Below are 21,923 nucleotides of genomic sequence, written 5' to 3'. Positions count from 1 at the left end.
GCAGAAGCTTCTCATTTCAGATACCATGTTAGTGTATTTACTGGTGGAAAAATTCCATTTCTTGAGGATCAAAAGGTCATGATGTGGGGCTGCTCCATGGCATAGTAAGTTCAGCACGTTCTGCTTCAGTGGCCTGGGTTCACGGGTTCAGATCCTGGATTTGGACTTATACCACTTGTTGGCCATGCTGTGGCTGTGACCCACATATAGAGAAAGATTGGCGCAAATGTTAGCTCAGGGCTAATCTTCCTTAGCAAAGAAAACAAAAGTCATGATGAAATGTAGAGTTATATTGTGGCCAATACAGCCCGTGTTCTTAGTGATACCAAGCTACTACCATTCTGCTTTATGACATCTGAGTTATTCTCAATTTCCTAATTGGCACTGCTTATTAGCATTCACTCTAAGTTAATGGGGCTTGTCATACATATGCATATATAAATTTTCACCCTGTTCCACCAAACCAAGTGGACTGTTGGTCCTTGAAGACTCCGTTCAACAAAGCATCAGGGAAAGGCTCCCTGATCTCTGAGTCAGGCTGAGCTGGCACATTTCTTCTGAATTCCTATTAGGATCTCTGTTCACCTCTGTCACCATGCTTATCACACTGGACCATGATCATCTGTTTATTTGACTGCTTCCCTACTAAACCATGAGCTTCTTGAGGGCTGGATCCATGTCTTGTTTTTCACTTTTTCTTTAAACTTATTACTAGTTCTTATTCAGGACAACAGACACAGGCAGTGTGAATAGGAATGATGTCTTGCTTTCAAGGAGAGCTTGAAACAATCTTATATTTCAGCAGATCTACTGGAAAGGATTGTATATAAGCGTCTTCTATTTTATTTTTTCATGCAATTAAGAAGATAAAGCCATTCACTTGTTTCTCTCACTTCAAATATTTCATGTATTCCTATTTATGTAGATTCCATAACGAGGACACTTGAGCAAGGAGTCCTTTTCCGTGTCCACAAAGAACCGAATCTGAGCTAGTCCTCTTTATGCAAAAAGTCTTTGTTAGATACGTTGGGTTCTGTTGTTAACGATATTGCAAACGGAACCATCCCCATCTTCCTCTGGAGTACAGTAAAGGGAAATTCATCTCTATCTGAGAACTTTTCAGATAAGCTCGGAGAAAAGCGAATAACATGGAATTCATGAAAATAGTTTGCAGACTGAACAGCTGTCTCTATATTTGGAGAAACCATACCATTTTCTGTTGGCTCATAAATCCTCCAGTATCGGACAATTATTAACTTTGCTCTTTTTCTTTAAAAAAATATAGTCTGATGGTGAGATCGTCACGCATGTGTTCTTGACATGAATTAAGCAAGTTAAGAGAATGAGTTGCAGATCACTGAGTGGTAAGGAGCATAAAAGAAAGTGACTAGGATTTCATATGTATTGTCTTTTTGGGGGCTTCAAGATCGCCGGCTGTAGCTTAGCAAGCAGGGTGTTGTGGTGGAGGCTGCAGTGGACAGAGTTGTTGGGGATGTATATCATTGAGAAGTTTTTTCAACCAAAAACTGTCCTTCTACCTAGTTTCAATATTTCTCAATTAGTGCTTTATTTTCAATAGGTTGGGTGTGGGAAGAAGCCCATAACTCTTCTGGGGAGGAGACGTGAACAACGCTCCCCCTCCCTAATGAAAGCAAATACCTAAGGATTCAGGGATCGGCCTACTACTGCCTGTTATAATGTAGTTAATGCAGAAGAGCTAATAGCTCTATTGGGAGATGCACTTTCACGCCACTCTTTGCAACTCTCTGAGAGGCTTGGTGGTGGTTGCCATGGACACCAGATAGTGAAGGGGCTTGGGTCATAGTTTGAAGGATTGCACTGTGCTTGAGTGGGTGAGACTGAAATTAAGTTAATGCGTGTACAAATAAGGTGTGTTTCTTTCCTTTGTGCCTTTGAGAAAACTGCAACAAAGCAGTGTGTCAAGTCACAATTGATTTTATATTGGCTAGGAAAGAGGGAGGGGGAGCAATTTATTGAGTAGTAGGTTCTCAAGTTAAGCACAGGCAGTAGTTTGAAATATGTCAAGAGAAGTGCAAAGGACTCTTAGAGTGGCTGAAGAGAAACCAGTTATGGCAAGGCACTTAAGAATGGCCATTCAGAAGCTTTCTATAGTACCTTCTTTGACTGCTTAGTCCACTGCTTCAGTGTCCCTGGATCCTCAGCTCTTAGGTTCTACTCTATTTTGGTTCTTCCCTCTTATTTACCTCTGTAAGTGTGTGTGTGTGTGTGTGTGTGTCTTTTAGATAGCGTCTTTTCAAGGTTCTGATTTGCGAATTGGTTCACCCAGTTATCCCCTTTCTATGTCCCCATTCTTAAGATTGGCGGGCATGTTTTCTGCCAATGTTGAATTCTGAAAGAGACTGCAACTTTCCTCCCCCTGTCCTCAATAATGATCCAGGTATACCTGGAGCTAGAATTTCCACTGTTGAGACAATTTAAGGCATGAAAACAATTTAAGTTAAACCATGTGAGTTTGAATACACTGCCCTTGCTTATGACCAGTTAACCCCACTATAGTAGGACAGACCTGTTTGGCTCACAAAATCATTATCAAAATACTGTCCACTTTCTTGGTAGCACTCACAAATCCAAACCTTTAAGATGATCATAGTAAAGTAACATCATACTGTCAAAGACAAACATGAAAACTGCAAATATCTGGAGAGCACGTCCTAACCACTGAACTCTTCTCTGACTCCACCACGTCAGTCTCCCTCTCTTGAGACTTGCCTCAGATTATAGAAGGAGCTTAAATCCTTTTTGAGTTCTCAGGCTCAGAGGCCACACATTCCTTGCCTTACTCATTTTCTCCCCCTTAAGAAATGAGGTGCAATGACTCTAATTATAATGCTTGATATTTGCAGACTTGCCCTCTCTGAGGATCTTAGAATACCTTAGAGAAATTATCTGATTCATCTTAACATCATCCTAGTAAGGCAAGGAAGGATTTTTATATTTTATGGCTCAAGTTGCTAAGATAATAAAAGGTGAGATGGCTGTGCAAGTTCACACAATGGTCTTGAGATAGAACACAGTCAGCTTTCTGGTCTTTGGCCTAGTCCTGGATTACTTCTGAAGATATTTGTCAATTGCTATTAATTTTCAGAGTAAGATGTTAGTTGTACATGTATATTTGAGAGTCTGATAGCTATATATCTTTTTGAAAGATTGGAGATAGAATATGATGTCTAGCTACTAATCTCTTCCACTTTAGCTCTACCTCTAGTGACGTGACCCTTACTTGTCAATTTGTTAGCTTTTGGCAGAGACAGTTTGACCCTGTCAAATATGGACTGAAGGAAAGCTGCCCCAACAAGAATGGGATTAATTTGACTGGAAGGGCCAGGTAGGTGGTTGGTAACAATAGCATGAAACTGATTGAGGACTCTTTCCTATACTCAGTCTCACCAAAGGCCGGACCTTGGCACGGATCAATCAATGGCTTTTGCCCTTCAGTGTTAGTACAGTAAAGAACTTGAATCTGCACACTTTGTTTTATTTTTTGTTACTGCACTTATTTTGCATTTGCTTAGTGCCTCTCCGTAGGGGAACCCAGAGGTCTAAGTTATTTTAAACATAAGGGTCCTGTAGCAATGTGAGCTTGAACAATAACTAGCTGTTGTGCTGCTGTTGTAAACTGTGATTCTTGCAGCCCTTATGAAACTGTTTGTTACAGCACCTATTATAATCTAGGACAAGACTCCTATAATCATGCAGCTGAGTGATGAACCCTCTTATTGCTACATTTTTGTTGCTCTTAATCTGAGGAAATTCCCTAATAAAGCTGAATGATGATTCTAAAAATTCATTGTTTAAAAAAATTTTAAAAATTCAATGTTTAAAGCCAGTAATTCTAACCCATAGAAGTCAACCTCTCAGTGCCTGCAAAAGCTTAACTGGAGTGTTCATGTGTAAGCCATACAGTGGGACAGGTAGCAGGGCGTTTTCCTCCCTTGCCAACTGAACATGTCTTCATTGCCTGTGGAGGGATAACATAGCTATATAGGGTTAACGTTTCCTTTCTTTCTATTTTTATTAGAGAACAGATCTGAGGTCTCACTTGATTTAAGTTATGGAATTAACTCAAAAAAGGAAGGTTATCTGTATTAGTTTTATCTTTCCATTTGAGCTCATTCATATTTTTATAATTTTGGAATAAGGTACCAGCCTTAATCTTGAAACATTGGTGTTAATAGACAGGAGAGAAGGTCTTATGATTTAATAAATCTTTATTGAAATCACTATACATTGCCATGTACAAGGGCATCTGAGCAGGAGTATAACGGTGGATATGGACATAATGAGGAACTTACAATAGGCTTGTGATGAACAAACAAATCTCAGTTAATCAGAATCCAACTACCAGAAATTCTTAATTAATAGGAATTTTCCCCAGGAATTTTCCAGATATCATATGGGCTGATATGATATTTATATACTCATGTGGTATAGCTTTGATCAACCAGAAACTCCTATTAATGGGGAGACTTGTTGTTTTGTACTCCAAGGACAGAGGTAAATGATAAGCTTCCCGGCTGTGCCCTAGCCCTGGAGCATATCATCTCAATCACCCCCTTCATCTGTGTCTCCAAGTCTAAGCAAAGCTCACTGATGTTGAGGCTTGCAAGATTCTCAGTCAGCAAAGAAACACTCGGTGATGGTCACTAGCCCAGCAATCAGAGAAAGCAGGAAAGTTGACTCACACATTTTTAGATACTTATACTCTGCCTTCCAGAATGATTGCATTGCCTTATCACCCCTACTGCTATAGCATGGAAGACATGTACTTCCCCCCCCCCCCCACCATATCTAGCACTGGGTGTGGTAAAATGAATCAGGCTTCAAGCAATATTTCTTGAATTGAATTTCCTACCTTGTTTTTAACAGCTCTGGGAGTCATAGCCTGTTGGAACTGGAAGGGACCATCATGTTCAACACATTCATTTTACAGTTTAGGAAATGGAAGTGCAGAGAGATTAAGTGACTTTTTGATGTCATACAACTTGGGGTTAGAACCCAGGTCTCCTGCCTCAAGGCTTCTGTACTCAGTTTTGTAAAACTCTAGGGTGTCTCCAGTCATTCCATGGATTCTCATGAGGTTCCCTAATGAAAATTAATTGGAATTTGGTTGATTTTTAAAATAAAGCCCCCAAACCTCATCATAAATAGTCAAGCAAATAATGAGATACTACAGTTTTAAAAAATGGGGGAAGGGAACTGTTGGTTGAGCGGGACCATTTCCTTTTTGAGACCAAGCTTCTATCATCTAAAATAAACAAGAGTTTTGCTGTTTCAAAGTAATGATCTTGAATGAGTTTTTTCTCTTTATTTTCCTAGAGAGGATTTGCTTCTAAATAGTCACAAAGCCAGTCTAGAGTGAAATAACGACCAGAGAGTCAGGCCATCATTTTTAATAAGCCAAAGATAAAATCCGTAAATACAGAATACTGATGTCTGCTACTAATTCGTAGGATAAATATCTTTGCATTTTAGGGAACAAGTTTATTTAAGGCTGCCAGTGGGTGTTGAAATCACCTAACATGGAAAGCTTTTACTACAAGTACAGAGTCCCACTCACTTAGGGCCTGGAGGATGTTAGGCTGGACTTAAGAGAAACCATGCCTGCAGTGAGCATCTTTAAGAAATCCAGCCATAGGTTTTGCTTTTGGGACACTCTTCTTCAATTCTGGGGTACATTTTTCTTCAAAATGTTTATTAGTAGGGTAGTCCAATATATGTTAAGTAATGGCATTAAATCACCATGTCATTAGGATAAGAACTGGAGACGACTGGACATCATGATTGGTGAGGTAACAGAAAGGGTCCCTGAAAAGGATGGATGAGGCAGTCAATCGATAGAGAGAAACCTGGAATGGCTGGAGATGGGGAAAGAAAGGGAACATCTAGTAAGATACAGTAAGAGATGCAGGAAAGCCAGTGGGCATGCTTGGCTATGTATTCATCTACATCTGGAAGCATGCCCATTAGGAGACTGGCGAGCAGGGAAAGCAAAGGGGAATGGGAACTCTTTTTTACATATGGCACTTACCATGTGCCTAGGAGAAGAAGATGGAAAGGCAAAGGTCTTAGAAACACTTTGATCTTACATTTTATGATTAATTTATTCATATGCAAAAATAAGCTGTAGGCTTTTCTAATTCCTTTTATTCTACCAGCACATGTGTACCTAGTCTTTGTTATATTATTTTACATTTGTTGAGATGCTGCTCTCTAACTTGACTCATATTGCTAAGGGCTATTACAAATTTTAAAAAGGAAAGAAAGAAAGAGAGCTTTCGTTTCTTTTGATAGTGCCTAGTACAGTACGCTGAATATAAGCCCTTGTGTGATGTTAACGTCAGAACAGTTGACTGGTCCATGTCTGGAAAGTTTTCCATGTAAATTACAACACTTATTCCAGAGGTCTGATCCCCTTGCCTTCCTTCTTCATGAGTTGCCTCTTGATTATGCAGTGATTCCTTAGGTAGCTAAGCAATTATTTATCTACTCCAAGAGGTCTCGTTCTGTAAGGCCCTTGCTTCTCTGTCATGGGGGTATGGCCTCAGATCGCCCTTTGGAATCCAGATAGTAACACCTGCCAAATCCCTTACCTGTCTTTGTCTTTTGAAGCTTCTGAAAGACTTCTTACTCAGGCCACCTGTAGACACAGGCTGTTAAATAAATGGCATCCTGCTTTGGTTCAAGGGCTTTCCAGTGTAGCTGTACTGCCTCCTATCTTGCACTCAGCCCACTGTATAATTTGAATGTCATGGGGGGATATAGACCTAAGTGTGAAATATAGAACCACTACTACGTGGTGGTGGAAGAATTTGTAACCCTCAGCTTATAATCATGCCTCTGAAAGCAGGTCTTCAGAAGAACTTTGGAATTCTAAATATAGAAAATCTTAGACAAACTCTAGTGTTGAAAAGGATTTGACAAGACATAGTGCTAGGGTTGTGGCGGTGGGTATGGAAAGAAGGAGGAGAAATCTGAGTAATTTACTTCCCTATGCTGCCCCTCCAGATCTATATTTATCCTATGTCCAGAGACCATCTTCTTTTTTGGAGTTTGGATAGTGTAAAAGAGAATATCTATAGAATAAAGTGAAAGATATGAGAATATCAGGAAGATTCTCTGGAGTAGACTGCACCCACATTTGAGAGATAGGAGTAGTATAAAAATCTTCCAAAAGAGTGAAGAGAGCATCACCCTGCATCCCAATTCTACCAGATATTCGATTAGCCTTCCACAGCACTTACGCTAGTGAGGAAGAGATTGCATTACTGTGCAAAAGCACCCTCCTCAACCCTGCCTCACCAAGCAAATATCATGATAGGTGATTGGAAGAGCTACATTTACACTGAATGAGACTAGAATGTGCATAAAAACCTACTCCCCAGAAATAAACTGGACATTTTGACAGGGTCATTTACGTTTCTATGTCATGAGAGATATGGGTGAATAGGAGCAGGGTCACCCCTAACATTTTTGAAGCCCATGGCAAGAGTACAAAGGGAGGACCACATACCATATATCAAATGTTAAAAAGATCAAAACCAAGGTATGCCTTGCCCTGGCCTGTGTATCCACCTGTCAACCTAAATAAAGAGGTAAACTGAGGCAATCTTGAATTATTAGAAATTGAGTTTATTTGAGAATAGCAGAGGAATAGAATTTTGGGAAATGCAAACTGTAGCAAGCTATAGGGGAGTCCATTGAGGGTTTTGGAGGGCTGTATTTATGGGCAAGGAGAGCAAAGAGGAGGAAGTCCAGCCAGAGTCCAAGCAGTAAGTTCATTGGCTTGAGGATGGGGAGAGAATTCTTGGCGAATGCTCATTGGTCAAGAGATAAATTCTGGTTTTCTGTAAGTCAGGCATTTATGGGAAATCAGTCTCTCAGTTCTTAAATTTCATTTTCCTGAGGGCGCATGAGTGAGAGTCTCCATTTCATATCCTCTGGTTCCATTTTAGATTGAAATCTTTACACACACCCAAGACCCTGTAGCCAACTCCCTTGAAATTGACCAGGAAGGTAAAGGAATCAGACTCTCTCCCAGGCCAGCCCTATTACCTGTGAGATTCAGATACCCTGCTGGGGCAGGGCAAGGTGGGGTGGGGTGGAAGCTGGGACCAGTGCTCAGAACTCCTGGGTGGTGACTGTGTCCACCTGAAGCTGGGATGGGGTGGACCCATCAAGGCCTCCAAGAAGCCAAGGATGATAACTTCCCCACACCTACAGCTCACTATTCTGCCTTGAGGTTGTCTTCCACAGCCACATCATTCAAGTAGTGCAGAGGGAGGGAGTGCAGTTATCTGGAGAAACTTATCTGCCAAGACCCTTCACTTAGAGTGATTTTGGGAGACCCATTTTAAACACAATTAGCCATTTTTCTCTTGTTTCCTATGGCATGAATTATCATTTTATCTTTTGCTCATTTCCCCTGCCCTTGCCACCCCCCCCTTTGACCCCCCTGTGCCTTTGTGCTCTGATCTGGGGAGACCAGTTTGGATTATGTGTCCCTTTCGCTTTTCTCTGTGATGCTCAACTAGCTACTCACCTTTCAAGAAACTCTTAAGACCACAAAGAAAAACAAAAGTCTTTGTGTTTTAGTGTTTATGGTATGAGGAGTCCTCTAAAGCATGGAGATCAAGGCGGTGGCCCCTCTCACCTGGGTTTAAGGGTGATACTGGGTAGGAGGGAGGAGCAAGCCCCTTGAAGCACTTCTGCTCAAGTCTAGTGGCCCAGAAAAGCTACGCAACCATCTCAAATACTTATCCTATGGGCATTTATGCTTTCCCAGAGCCAGCCCCATTTTACGCTGCGTTTTCCGGGAATTAATGGAGAGAAGGGAGAAAAGGGGAGCTGTACCTTCCAGACTTTGCTAGTTATAGTCACATTAATCGCTAGTAAGGGAAGGAGGAAATGGGCAACACCCAGGGTAGTTTTTGGTAAAATAATGGAGATTGTGGTTCTTTACTTGAGAAGAAATGCACACAGATGGGAATGCTAGCTGTACTAACATATCACTCTGAGAGAGTACCCCTCAGAATTTATGCCTACTCTTGTGGGCCCATTGCATAGTTAGATTGATTTGGCACCATAAGTAAATGAACCTGTTCATCATAAATAAGCTCTTCACCAAAGGGTAGCTTTAAGGGGCACATTTTCAATTCTGTGTGTTAATGGAATACAGATTCTCGTCAACTGGAGAAAATATCCATGAAATGCTTGTGCTTTAACAATGCGTGTTGTAAACAAAGCTGCTATAGGCCTTATCAGTATGCTTCTCTCTTATAACCTCTGGTTAAATCTACTCCAAATGAAAAACTCAGTCAGATGCAAGGCTGATTAATGCAGTGATTAACAACATTTGGAGTCAGACTCCTTGGGTTCAAATTCTGGCTCCATCAATTATTAGCTGTATGACCTTTAAGTCTCAATTTTCACATCTGTAAAATGGAGAGAATATTCCCATCTACCTTATAGGGCTAATAAGAGGATTAACTCACAGGAGATATATTAACACATATACATCCACATACATGGATTACAATAGTGTCTGGAACATTGTAAGCACTTAATACATATTTATTATTAAGAATGCCCAGTTATCACATGTAGCTCAAGGTTGTAGTACCTTTATTTTAAGTGACGCTGAAAAATCTAGTTAGTTCTAAGATAGTCCTTGAGCTTATCAATAAAAGTGTGTCAATGTTACATTGGAGAAAAAAGGTCATCTAACATGTTAAACTTATATGACTGTAACCTGAGCATAGCTCAAGTCTTAGACTCTGTTCTCATGATATGACCTTAAATTGAACTGATATTTTGGAAAATCCATGAGGACACTGTTCTTGAGCAACAATCCCCAAATAACTAATTTCCACAAGCACAAAAACTTATCACTCATGAGCAAATAGCTATAGTTACCAGTTATTGAGTGCCTACTGGGTGCCAAGCACTGTGCCAGGTGCTCTCCACTTATTATCTTATTTGATCCTCACAGCACATGAGGGTCACATGAAAGGAAGGTAGTGAAGCAGTCTTTTAAGATGAGAAAATTGAGCTTCAAAGTAATTGTCAGTTTCCTCAATATCACACAATAGAGAAGTAGTGGAGCTGGGATTTGGAGTTGTGTCTATTTAATTCCCAAGCTTGTGTTTATTCAACTATACCACAAACAAAATATTCCAAGAAGAAGGGGTGCTAACCCAAACTGTCTTATGGACTGGTAAGTCAGCTAAATGTTCTACAAGGAACATTGAGAAGAAGGGCTGGGACAAAGGGGGAGCAAAAAGGAGAGAGGAACTGGACGGTACCATTATGTGTTGAGTGGAGGGTGAGGCAAGGAGCAGGGATAAGGCTATAATAGTTTTAATTCACTTGACCTAGGTCTAGCCATTGGCAACAGTGCTCTAGTGGCCCTAATTGCTATATATATTTTGGAGTGAGCACTGTTTCCTTTGTGGCACAGCCTTATACTTTAGAAGGGCCCCTAATCGTGTTCATCTTGCTTAAATTGTTATCTTTAGAAACCTGACTTACTAACTTGGATGCTTCATTTCTTAAAATGACCGTCTTTGTTGTGGCAGTCAGGGTTCTCAAATGACAGGAACTTAAGAAATTGATCTGCTTCAGGATTCTGTCCTTAAGTAGTGTTACTTTCACATCCGTGATGAGGTGATTTTAGCCTGACATATTTCCAAGGGAAATCATACGTTTTATGTTTTTCCTGAGGGTAGCACATTGAAACATACTGGTTTGGGCCCCACTAAGTTTGCATATGCTATAATTCAAGCAGGGGCTATGCTGAGATTTACCTTCGAATTATCTATAGAAAAAATAAAAACATGGTAAAGACTAAAGGGGGATGTTTAAATGTCTTTAAGGAGACAACCTTTTAGATATCCAATGGACAGGCAAATTATGAAATATTCTTATCTATTCATGAAAATAAATCTATGAGGATATTTACTTGTCAACAGATAGGATTAACTTGGAGTATTTGTATATTCTTGAAAACAATCTTAAAACTATTCTAGATCTGACTTTTTAGTAATCCAGAACGGCCTTACCTTTGTATAGCCTCAACTAGTGAGATTTTCTTTCCTCCAATTTCCTCTCTCCTTGTAGTAATGAGTCTTTTCTAATGCTGACTCTCTCTCTAGTCTAGTTAAGCTCATTTCTCTGGTACTGTCCTTAGGCATGCAGAACAGTTGGTCAGTGCCCTCTTTACGATAACTCTTTATACTTGAAGATGGTGATTAAACTGCCTCTTGGCTCTCTTTCACCAGGTTATACAACCCCAGCTCATTTAGCCTTTCCTCGTAGGCCCTATTTTCTAATGCTTTAATCACGTTTTTTGCTCTTCTCTAGATCTCCTCCAATTGCTTTGCAATTGTTTTAAAATGTAACCTGATGAGCAGGCCTAATGTAGAGTTTGACATCGGCTAAATATTTAATAAATGACTTGGAAATTAAGGGAGGTGGTTCAGTACAGGGGCAAGAGCACTGGACTAGAAGTCAGAAGACCTGAGTTTTGTCCTTTCTTTGTCACTTACTAGGATTGAACAGAGAGCCACGTTTGGACAAATCATTAAATGTCTCTAAGCATCAATTTATTATCTATAAATTTGGGGTAAACACATCTGCCCTGCCTGCCTCCCATAATGAGGCTTAAATGAGATAGTCTATGTGAAAACACGTTGTCTAGCATCAAAGCACTATACAAACACTATGTGTCAGGTACTTTTCTAAATGCTTTGTATATATCAACTCATTAAGGTACAGTTATCATCCCCATTTTACAACCTGGAAATGGAGACACAGAGAGTTAAGTAACTTGCCCCAGATCACACAGCTAGTGAGTGACAGAATCCATGCAGACTGGCTCCAGAGTCCATGCTCTAAAACTCTATACTATATGCTCCCTCTCCAAATAAATATTTAACATCTAATGGGGCCATATCATTTTATGCGGTCTGACCTTCAAAAGCAGTCCACAGGTATATGCTACTGGGATGGAGGATCTATTCAGTCATGGGTAGATAACTCTATGAGAGGCAACCTTTTCAAAAGTTAATGTTTAGATTGGTCATTGAATTAAGGCAGCTGTCCACCAATGGGGGCACCTCATGAACACAATACATTAATAGGAATGCTATATCAGGTCAGATGAGTGGTTATTCATCCTAGTACATCTAAATCTGCCTATACAAAGTACCCTTAATTCTTAGATTCAAGAGCTACAGTTTCTAAATATTCTCTATGAACCTTGACAACACTTCATGGTTTCATCTATCTCTAGCTCTGTCCTTTTCTATGTTAATTCTTATAGCCGTAAATTTGGAATATTTTCCTTATAGATTAACTGTTAAGGAGAGACATTAAAGACAGATTAGTACCTAATTGCATCTTTTTTTCGGCTGTAGTGTGAAAGGTTGAAAGAGATCAAAAAGAGCTTTGGAAAGAAATGTTGGAAGAATTTTGGTTTACCCCATACGTGTCTGAACACTCACAGGGAAAATTAGAACCTATATCATGAAATGGGGAGGATATGCTATATAATACCATATTGAAGACCTGCTTATATTTGAAAAATTGCACCATATTGAGGTCTTTTCATTAACACCCATTGGATATAGAGTACAATATGAACTTACTTTATGCCAAAATCTGATCTATAGGAAATAGTATAATAGTGGTATACCAGGCTTTTCTACCTCAGCTAGTGGTGTGAAGTGTCATTTTGTGGGAGACTGTAAAAGTTTCCCTGCATGAAAATAACCACAAACAAATTTGAAAACACCTTTGGAGGATGGAGACATCTTTTAGGAGAACTTGATACTGATTGAGGTATAAATGTTATCATTCTAACCAGGACCTATATAGTGAATTATAAGTTTGTCAAAAGAATGGTTAGGAACCAATGAGAAAAGTGGTATTTCTTTTTTTTTTTAAAGATTTTATTTCTTTCCTTTTTCTTGCAAAGCCCCGCCGGTACATAGTTGTATATTCTTCATTGTGGGTCTTTCTAGTTGTGGCATGTGGGACGCTGCCTCAGTGTGGTTTGACGAGCAGTGCCATGTCCACGCCCAGGATTCGAACTACCGAAACACTGGGCCACCTGCAGTGGAGCGCACGAACTTAACCACTCGGCCACAGGGCCAGCCCCAAAAAGTGGTATTTCTGTACTTAGTATTTAATTTATTTAACAAAATGTTTTCTCTAAAGAAATATCATGTTGAATTTGTTGCTTAATTTAAAAAATTTGTTTAATGAGAAATATATATTTATATATAGAAATAAATTATGGCAAATTCATGAAATCATCAGAAGAGGCTTGAGCAGAGAGCTACATCTTAAACCTTTGAGAAAATGTATACTTTAATAATCATATCATGTGACTGTAGGTACTATTTGGCCTCTTGATGGAAGCATAGCATCACAGTGGAACTTACTGAAATGTTCTTATTCTATATTCATCCATCCACCCATTCATCTATCCATCCACTCATCCATCCAACACCAGGTGCCAGATACTCTGTTGGATGCCAGAGATACAACAGTAAACAAGACAACATGGTCCCTACGTCATAGTACTTATGGCCTAGTAGAAATTCTTTAAATGGTAGAGAAAACCATCATGAACTGATAGTTTTACGACAATTTTTTGAAATAGGGAAAAAGAATAAGTGAAATTAACACTTTAGCTCTACCTGGACATTGCAAAAACTTTTCTTTGAACAATGTTCCATGAAAAATTGTACAGAAAGTATTTTGAGGGGTACTGTGAATGTGCATGTAGAAGAAAGGAAGATAGAAAGTGAGATGAAAAGAGAGAACAGGGTTTTTGAATGATGTTAATTTAGTTTTCCTGAAACTGTTTACTAATAATTACTATTTTTTTCTATAGCATTTATGCCATTCAAAACAATTACACCAACCAACCATATGAAGTAGAACAAATTTTTCTTTCCCCATTATGTAGCTGAAAAAACTGAGGCATGGATATTTGACACGCCCAGGATCCTATGGCTGTATAGAAATCAGAGCTCTACCCACTGCTTTTTTATTATATCATGCTGAAAAATCCCAGCCTTCAGTAGAAGGTCCTATAAAACCCAAAAGACTTAACAGTATATAAGATATTCAAGAAGCCAAAGTAACTGATACAAAAGAAGGAAAACAAAGTATGACAAGGAGGATGTTCCTCTGCTTTAGGCTATTAAGTAGGTCACCCACTAAAAGGCTATTTTGGTATAAAATTTTAGAGGGCATGTAGTACATGCACCAGCGTCACTGACCTGATTCTTCACTTTCAAGATCTAAGAAAATCAAAGGCAGGTTTTTAAAAAAAAAATTTTGGAAGGGAGGAGTGGATCATTTGGGTAGCTCAAGAGAATGTTAGTTGGAAAATTTGATGTAGCCAGTCTAGTGCTCTAGATTTTCTGTGAGGTGTGATTCCCTAGAGGTGATGCTGTTCTTTTAAGAAGGGGACAGCTTTGTATCCCTACGATGCAGAGTCAGCAATTTTTTTCTTTTTCTTTCTCTCTCTCTCTCTTTCTTTCTTTCCTTTCTCTCTCTCTTTCTCTTTCTTTTTCTCTCTCTTTCCTTCCTTCCCTTTCTTCCTACCTTTCTTCCTCCCTCCCTCCCCTTATCTCTCATCCTCTCCCCTCTCTTCCCTTCCCTATTCTTACCTACTTTTTTTTTTTTTTTTGCATTTTCTTCTTATGGGCGTGTATCTGACAAATTGTTAATATTTAATTTGCTATAAAACAGCTCTCCCAGGCAACGGCTGCTCGCTATAATTTCAATCTCTGAAGCTGTTTTGGCCCCCAGGTACACTGGATCGAATTAGAATGGAAATGTTTCCCTTACAGTTTTGTTTATGGCAGCATAGGCACTTGGTTATTAACTGGCAAATTGAAACTTCTGAGGAAAATAATAAACTTTCACCATATTTCAATTAGACTCTTTCCTCCAAACAGAGTATCTATCTGGCTTAGGGTGAAACATTTCTTCTAAAATTTTTTAGTCTTAAATTTAAATATCCAAGATTAATAATGAATACATTTTGGCCCATGGAATTGTATTTTACCCTTAGTCTAATTCTTTTTCACTTTGTTCACATTTTAAAAACCAAGAACATTTTTTTCTCATATGCCTTCTTACTTAAAAAATGGTCTTAAATTGCATACACACATCCCTGCCCCTTTCTCTCTGAAACCTGAGGGATATTCTGCAAAAATATCCACAAATTCAAACCTAGTGGATACTGCCCCTACACTCTGCAATTAGGCCCCTGAAACAAAAACCCTACCTTTCTTCGCTGCCTAATGCCTTGTCTGTTCTCTGCTGGAGGAAGGTATGGGAAAGGAAGGGGATTACTTTGAAACAGTCAGCTATCTGTGAAACAGAGGTGTGGAAGGATGTATTTATCTGATAGGTAGCATTAAATTGCAGAGACTTCCAGATTAATCATGGTATGCAATTTTCAACAACTTAGATTTTCTTTTTCTTTCTTTTTCTGCAGCCACTGAGGAGGGAGAAAGGATTAGAGAGACTATCAAAAACTGTTGGCATATTTCGTCAGTTGGCTACTTAATTTATTAGCAGATGTGGGAACTGCCTCAGGTTGACGATTTAACATGTTGGCTGGGGGTGGAATAAATCTCAAATGTACCTGTTCCAAAATTGTGTTAATCCTTTCAACTTCGCAGTCAATCAAGTATCGTTTTTCTTGCCTCCTGTCCATTTCTTCAATGATGCGCCTAAATTCTTGGACGTCCTTTATGTTTCCCACAGACCTTGCTGTCACTTGCCAGTTGTTTTGCACTGCTGCTTCCATAATCGCTTGGAGGATGGAAAATCCTGAAAGAACGAAAAACAGCTACAATGATTTTTTTTCTTTTTAAAATCTTTCTGAAGGTATTAAAGGTTCTGCTGAGTTTTTACTCAGAGTCCATTGGGTCCCTTTCAACCTTATCCATCGTGGAGAGCAGGCTTACTCATAACCTCAGCCTTAACCCCCAGACAGTTGGCACCTCTATCTTGTGTAAGGAAAGAAGATTCTACAACTTGTGGGCACCAGGCTAGGTGTTTATCAAGCCTGTACTTAAGCAATCACAGCTGAATTATAGTACCTAGTTGTTTTCATTGACATGCATTATCAAAATATCTACGGAAAGAATGCCAAAAGCTTCTTCCCTATTTCTAGCCTCAATCTTTCCTACTGCTGTTGAAACTCATTTCTTTCATCTTCCACAGAAACGTTCTTCAGAATTGGAGATAGCTTCAATAGAGATAGAACCTCATTATAATATGGCTGATCCATACATGGATATGGCTATCCAACAAGGTAAATTATGTCTCCCAGGTAAAACAACTCTAAGAAAACCTGACAAAGATAGTCTATAACAAAGATATCACACTGGTCCTTTTGATCAGAGCATTATGAAAAAGTTCAATTATATTAAGTCTTCCTGAGTTCTTCCCCTTTCTCAATGAAGCTTACCAGGAATTCTTGGTACATTTTTAGTTAACTTACATCAGACCATTATTAACTACTAACACCCTGGATCTATGCTGAATGAGAAAGAGAAAAGATCTCATGCTTGAGTTTTAGATGACCTTTTTGGATTCAGGGTTTGATAAGTTGGAAAGAGCAGTATATCTTAAAGTATGAACCACAGAAAAGCACAGGGTTTTCTACGTACTGTCCTTTAAAGTATTTGTGTCTCTAATATTATGTTACGTCTATGTTTTTGCTTCTGGTATGAATCCACAATCTGAGTAAAATTTCATCAAGTATAGACATCATTTTATTGGGGATATGGTCATAAGAAGCTCCCATCTTCCCATAAATTTAAATAGTTTTCCATTTATATTTAGGTAATGATTGATGAAAGTGGGTGATGGAGATGATTCGCAATGCCAAAATGATCTGTGGCATAACAATTCAGCCACTGGAAGAGTAGGGAATGGAGGAAGATTGTGCTGCCCTGTGAACACATTCTAGGTTCTGTGCTGTCTTGGGTTCACCCTGGAGGGTAAGTATGCTACGGTTGGGAATCTTCACTGCACCATAGAAAATGGTATTGACATTTGGAGAGTATGCTTCAGGGAGATGGCAGCGGTGACTCAGCCAGTCATTACGACTCCTTTGTGTGCTTGGTGTATGCAGGAAGATCACAAATGAGACCCAAGAACTTGGTAATTTCCAAATGAGCAATTTCAGCACAAGAGCTCAAAATTACAGATCAGAGTAAATTACCGTTGCTTTAAACGTTAATTCTTACTCTTTTTAAACCAACCACGCATATTTATTTCTCAGATTTACATTTTCGTGTGGGTTTTCTATGTGTTCACTGCCTCAGTGGGAGTTGAGGGCGCATGGTGGGCCAAGGCATAGGATTAAGAAATAAACATAGGAAGAAAGGGATTAAAGTATTTGAAAATTTTTCTTAAGCAGTGTGCAATAAAGACTCATTATTTTGAATCCCACTAATTAAGAATTTATGAAAATTTAGCAAGGACTAGGTTGAATTTTACTTCTGTACTATTTATAAAGAAAGTATTGGCTGAATGATAATGGTAATGAAATTACACAGGGAGTCTTTGATATATTTAAACTAAACTTTTTAAAGACTTTAGCAAAATATAAGTTTTTTGTGTGTCGAGAAAAATCTGCTCTCTTGTAATCTCTACTCTTTAGTTCTATTCCACTTTTTGGGTTGACAGACAAGTTTAATCCCTTTTCCATGTGATAATCCTTGACACTTTTTAAGATAGTTAGCATATCTCCCCTTATCTTTCTTTTCTTCAGGCTAAAGATGTCCCAATCCTACAACAATTACTTTTATGACATGATGATAGGCTGCCTCACTGTTCTGTCTCTCTCCTATGGATATTTGTGAATATTTTATTGATCCTGATAATTCAGATGTGATGTGACCAGTGTGGATGACAATGGGATTTTCGCTTGCTTTGATATGGGCTGTTATTTTAGCAGCCTAAGATTGCTCATGTTTCTAAATAGCCACGTTATATTGTTAACTAATATCAAGCTTGGATTCAACTAAAGCATGTCAGTTCTCTCCATAAAGCCTTTGCTATGTAACAGCTCACCATCCATGTATTAAGACTCATTCCATTCCAGCCTGCTTTTATCCCAGTTTCTTTAATCCCTCACCTCATCCAGTCTGCACTTCTTCCCTGTTTTTACATTCACTCAAATATGGAGGATGGTCTTGCCCACTTATTCAGTATTCTCATTGTTACCTACTCAAGGCGATTGCACCTGTCTGTCCTTTCTCCTGCTACCTATAGACCTTTCTGGATGACTCTCTTCCCCCATGAAGCTACCCTTACTGACTTCTCATTCATTTCTCTGGGGATGAGTAGATTTAAATTCAAGGTAAATCACTTCCAAGCAATGGAATCACCAATTTGAAGAACTGTATGACAGACATTTAAAAATTCAAAATAAAACTGGATAAATTAATTATAGTACAGACATATAGAATACTGTGCTGCTGTTAAAAGATAGCTTGGCCTCTATGTAACAAAAGGAAAGATTTCTGCAACATATTATTACATAGAAAAAAGCTGCAAAATAGCATCTATAGTATAATTCTATTTTTGTAAAAAAATACACGTTTGTATATGTATAGAAAAAATTTGAAAGAATGGGCAGTAGTTATCTCTGAGGTGTAGGATTACCAAGAACTTCTATTTGCACTGTCGTTTATGTAATGTTTGACTATTTTACAAGAAGTAGGCATTATTTTCTGTAAGTACAAAAACAATAAAGATTAAAAAATACAACTCATGCTGTCCTCTAAGAGCATAAGCTCCTGGAAGACATGGATGACAGATGAGTGCTGCTCTGTATGCTGTTTGCTGCCACAAATGAGAGGCCTCTTAAACATCAACTTTATAGATCTTTATATACCTCTGTTCTTTGAACCATGTGAATGTATTACCTACTCAAAAATTAAATAGAAAAAGCACACTGATTTCTTAATGAGCTTGGATCTGGGGCCTCCTGGGCTATGAGGCTTGCTCACATTTGTGAGCATCACAACTGTGGCTTAACACTGCAGAATCTTTTACCATGCAGAGTTTCTCTGTGTCTGCTTGAACACGTGGCTGTGTCCTCGAGAACCCTGGGGGGAATGGTCATCTCAATTCAGTAAACGTTAGTGAGTAATCCAGAAAAAAAGCATTGATTTCTTTTCATACGTAATTTATTGCAGTTTGACTATTCCCTGTTGCAGCTGACTGAACAGAGGTAAATATAAGTATTAAGGAGAAGAAAAGAGAAAAGTTTGTCTCTGGAGCCAGATCACAAGCAGGCGTCAGTGCTTGTAGGAGGTGAGGTACGTAACAAAGCCTTGGCTTTGTAAAAATATGCCTGCTGTTTTAATAACTTCAGAATTGTCCTCCACTCTGTGTGAGCTTTAACATGCCCAACTTTGCAATAGTGAAAGCTACTTTTATTTGAGCAGCAAACTCTCTCATCCTAATCAGACCACTGTTGTTGTTCAACTTCTTTTTCTTCCTCATTTTAAAGACCGGGAGTTACCACATAGGTCACTGGGTGAATGCTAGATTGTCATCTGCATTTAACCAAAATAACATAGGAGCATGACAATAGAGGAGTGGCAAGGTGATTGTGGATGGAGAACTGAGCCAAGGCTATGACCAATCCAATCCTGCTGGACTGGTTGTTGGGCTACTCTTGCTAAACAAAGAGGTCATCTTGGCAAAGGCTAGTGTAGGGTTGCTGTGCTCTACCACCCAGATCCCCCTCAGCACCAAAGGACTTATTCCTTCAGCGTCTGGGAAAGTTGCTGGCTGAATAAGGCTACCTAGCTTAAGGTTATACTCCCTTCCCAGGGCAGCCTGCATCCAATGACTGGTTGTTTCGAGGACTAAAGGCACAACCCCTTCAGCCTGAATGGGATAACTCCAAGTGGCCATCCAAACGTCAGAGCTCCCTGAAGGGTAGGCTGAGGCCTTGTTATGACTGCACCACAGCCCATCTTCTCCTGCCCAAACGTGCTTCCTTCTTTTCCTCCCACAAGTGTTGATAATGAGAATATTGCCCAATAAACTTTTGCATGCAAATCTCCACTCAGAATCTGCCCCCAATTAATTCAATTTGTGACTAGAAGGTTGGCCTTATGACAGGGATGGCACGAGATACAAAAAGATCTCAAATCTACAGTTGTCAAAATCACTTTCACAAGGGAAGGGAGGCCAGGATGTTATTCAATGGACAAACAAAATGAAAAATTGCTCCATGCTGAACAAATTTAGTATTTGATCTGAAAATGCAGAAGAACAAGAAACAGGATATTGATGTATGGAAGTTGGTAATGAAACACACCCAAAGAAATACAGTTGAGGATAATTTTCTTCTCTCTGCTTTGTATTTTCCACCAGGGGCTAGCACCACTTATTGTTGCTCATGAATCTGTACCAGATCTCACAGAGCCACACCATCTGTACTTTTGACATGGTTTCCAGCAGTCCCCCAAATATGAGATTCTCTGATAATGACAAATGGGCTAAACATGAGTGTTGACGTTTATAGCATTCCATGCCTGGTTGGGATTCTGAGAGAATTTTCAATAAAACCCCAAAAAGGATTGCTGACCCTCTGGAAATGTTCTAGAGAGACAAGTTGATCTTTCCCAGAGGGTAATTCAATATTTGCCCCATTAGCCTGTGCTAGAAACTGCCTTTTCAGTATTTGCAGATTGAAAAAGAGAGGCTCAAACTGGCCCATGAAAATTCTTGTGGTCTGCAGTATTTAGTCATAGAATCATGGCATCAAAGGCTAGGAGGACCTTTACAGATGACTCAGAACAGAAGGAGAGAATTTTCTTTTTTTCTTTTTTTTTTTTTAGCATTTTATTTTTTCCTTTTTCTCCCCAAAGGCCCCGGTACATAGATGTGTATTCTTCGTTGTGGGTTCTTCTAGTTGTGGCATGTGGGACGCTGCCTCAGCGTGGTCTGATGAGCAGTGCCATGTCCGCGCCCAGGATTCGAACTAACGAAACACTGGGCCGCCTGCAGCGGAGCGTGCGAACTTAACCACTCGGCCACGGGGCCAGCCCCGAGAGAATTTTCTTTTTATTGATGTCATAATAATTTATAACATTGTGAAATTTCAGTTGTACATTATTATTTGTCAGTCACCATATAAATGTTCCCCTTTATCCCTTATTCCCACTCCCACCCCCCTTACCCTCTTTCTTCTCTTTGTCCATGTGTTTGCTTATCTTCCACACATGAGTGCAATCATATGGTGTTTGTCTTTTTCTATCTGGCTTATTTTGCTTAACATAATACCCTCAAGGTCCTTCCATGTTGTTGCAAATGGAATGATTTTGTCTTTTTTATGGCTGAGTAGTATTCCACTGTGTATATATACCATATCTTCTTTATTCATTCATCAGTCGGTGGGCACCTGGTTTGCTTCCACTTCTTGGATTGTGAATAATGCTGCAATGAACATAGGGGTGCATACGGCTCTTTGAATCGTTGATTTCAAGTTCTTTGGATAAATACACAGCAGTGGGATAGCCAGGTCATATGTTATTTCTATTTTTAACTTTTTGAGAAGTCACCATACTGTTTTCCATAGTGGCCGCACCAGGTTGCATTCCCACCAGAAGTGTATGAGGGTTCCCTTTTCTCCACAACCTCTCCAATATTTGTTAGTTTTTGTCTTGCTTATTATAGCCATTCTAAAGAGCATAAGGTGATATCTCAATGTAGTTTTGATTTGCATTTCCCTGATGATTAGTGACATTGAATACCTTTTCATGTGCCTATTGGCCCATGCCTATATCTTCTTTGGAAAGATGTCTGTTCATATCCTCTGC

The 21,923-nt window shown here is 39.3% G+C and overlaps 1 protein-coding gene across 9 annotated transcripts in view; it reads right to left on the bottom strand.

The window, feature by feature from the left end:
• GRIA3 (glutamate ionotropic receptor AMPA type subunit 3) overlaps window positions 1-21,923 on the bottom strand; it is a 271,951-nt gene that overhangs the window by 122,694 nt on the left and 127,334 nt on the right. For all 9 annotated transcript variants that reach the window (XR_011536230.1, XR_011536229.1, XM_070606087.1 and 6 more), the window contains exon 4: window positions 15,710-15,897. Coding sequence is in view for 7 of the 9 variants with exons in the window: in XM_070606087.1 (XP_070462188.1) it covers window positions 15,710-15,897 (188 nt within the window). In the remaining 2 variants the exon portion in view is untranslated. The remainder of the gene's footprint in view (window positions 1-15,709; window positions 15,898-21,923) is intronic.

This window comes from Equus przewalskii, chromosome X (genome assembly GCF_037783145.1).
Source record: "Equus przewalskii isolate Varuska chromosome X, EquPr2, whole genome shotgun sequence".
Classification (NCBI taxonomy): domain Eukaryota; kingdom Metazoa; phylum Chordata; class Mammalia; order Perissodactyla; family Equidae; genus Equus; species Equus przewalskii.
The sequence above is the reverse complement of the archived record's forward strand: the minus strand, read 5'-3'. Positions and strand labels throughout refer to the sequence as shown.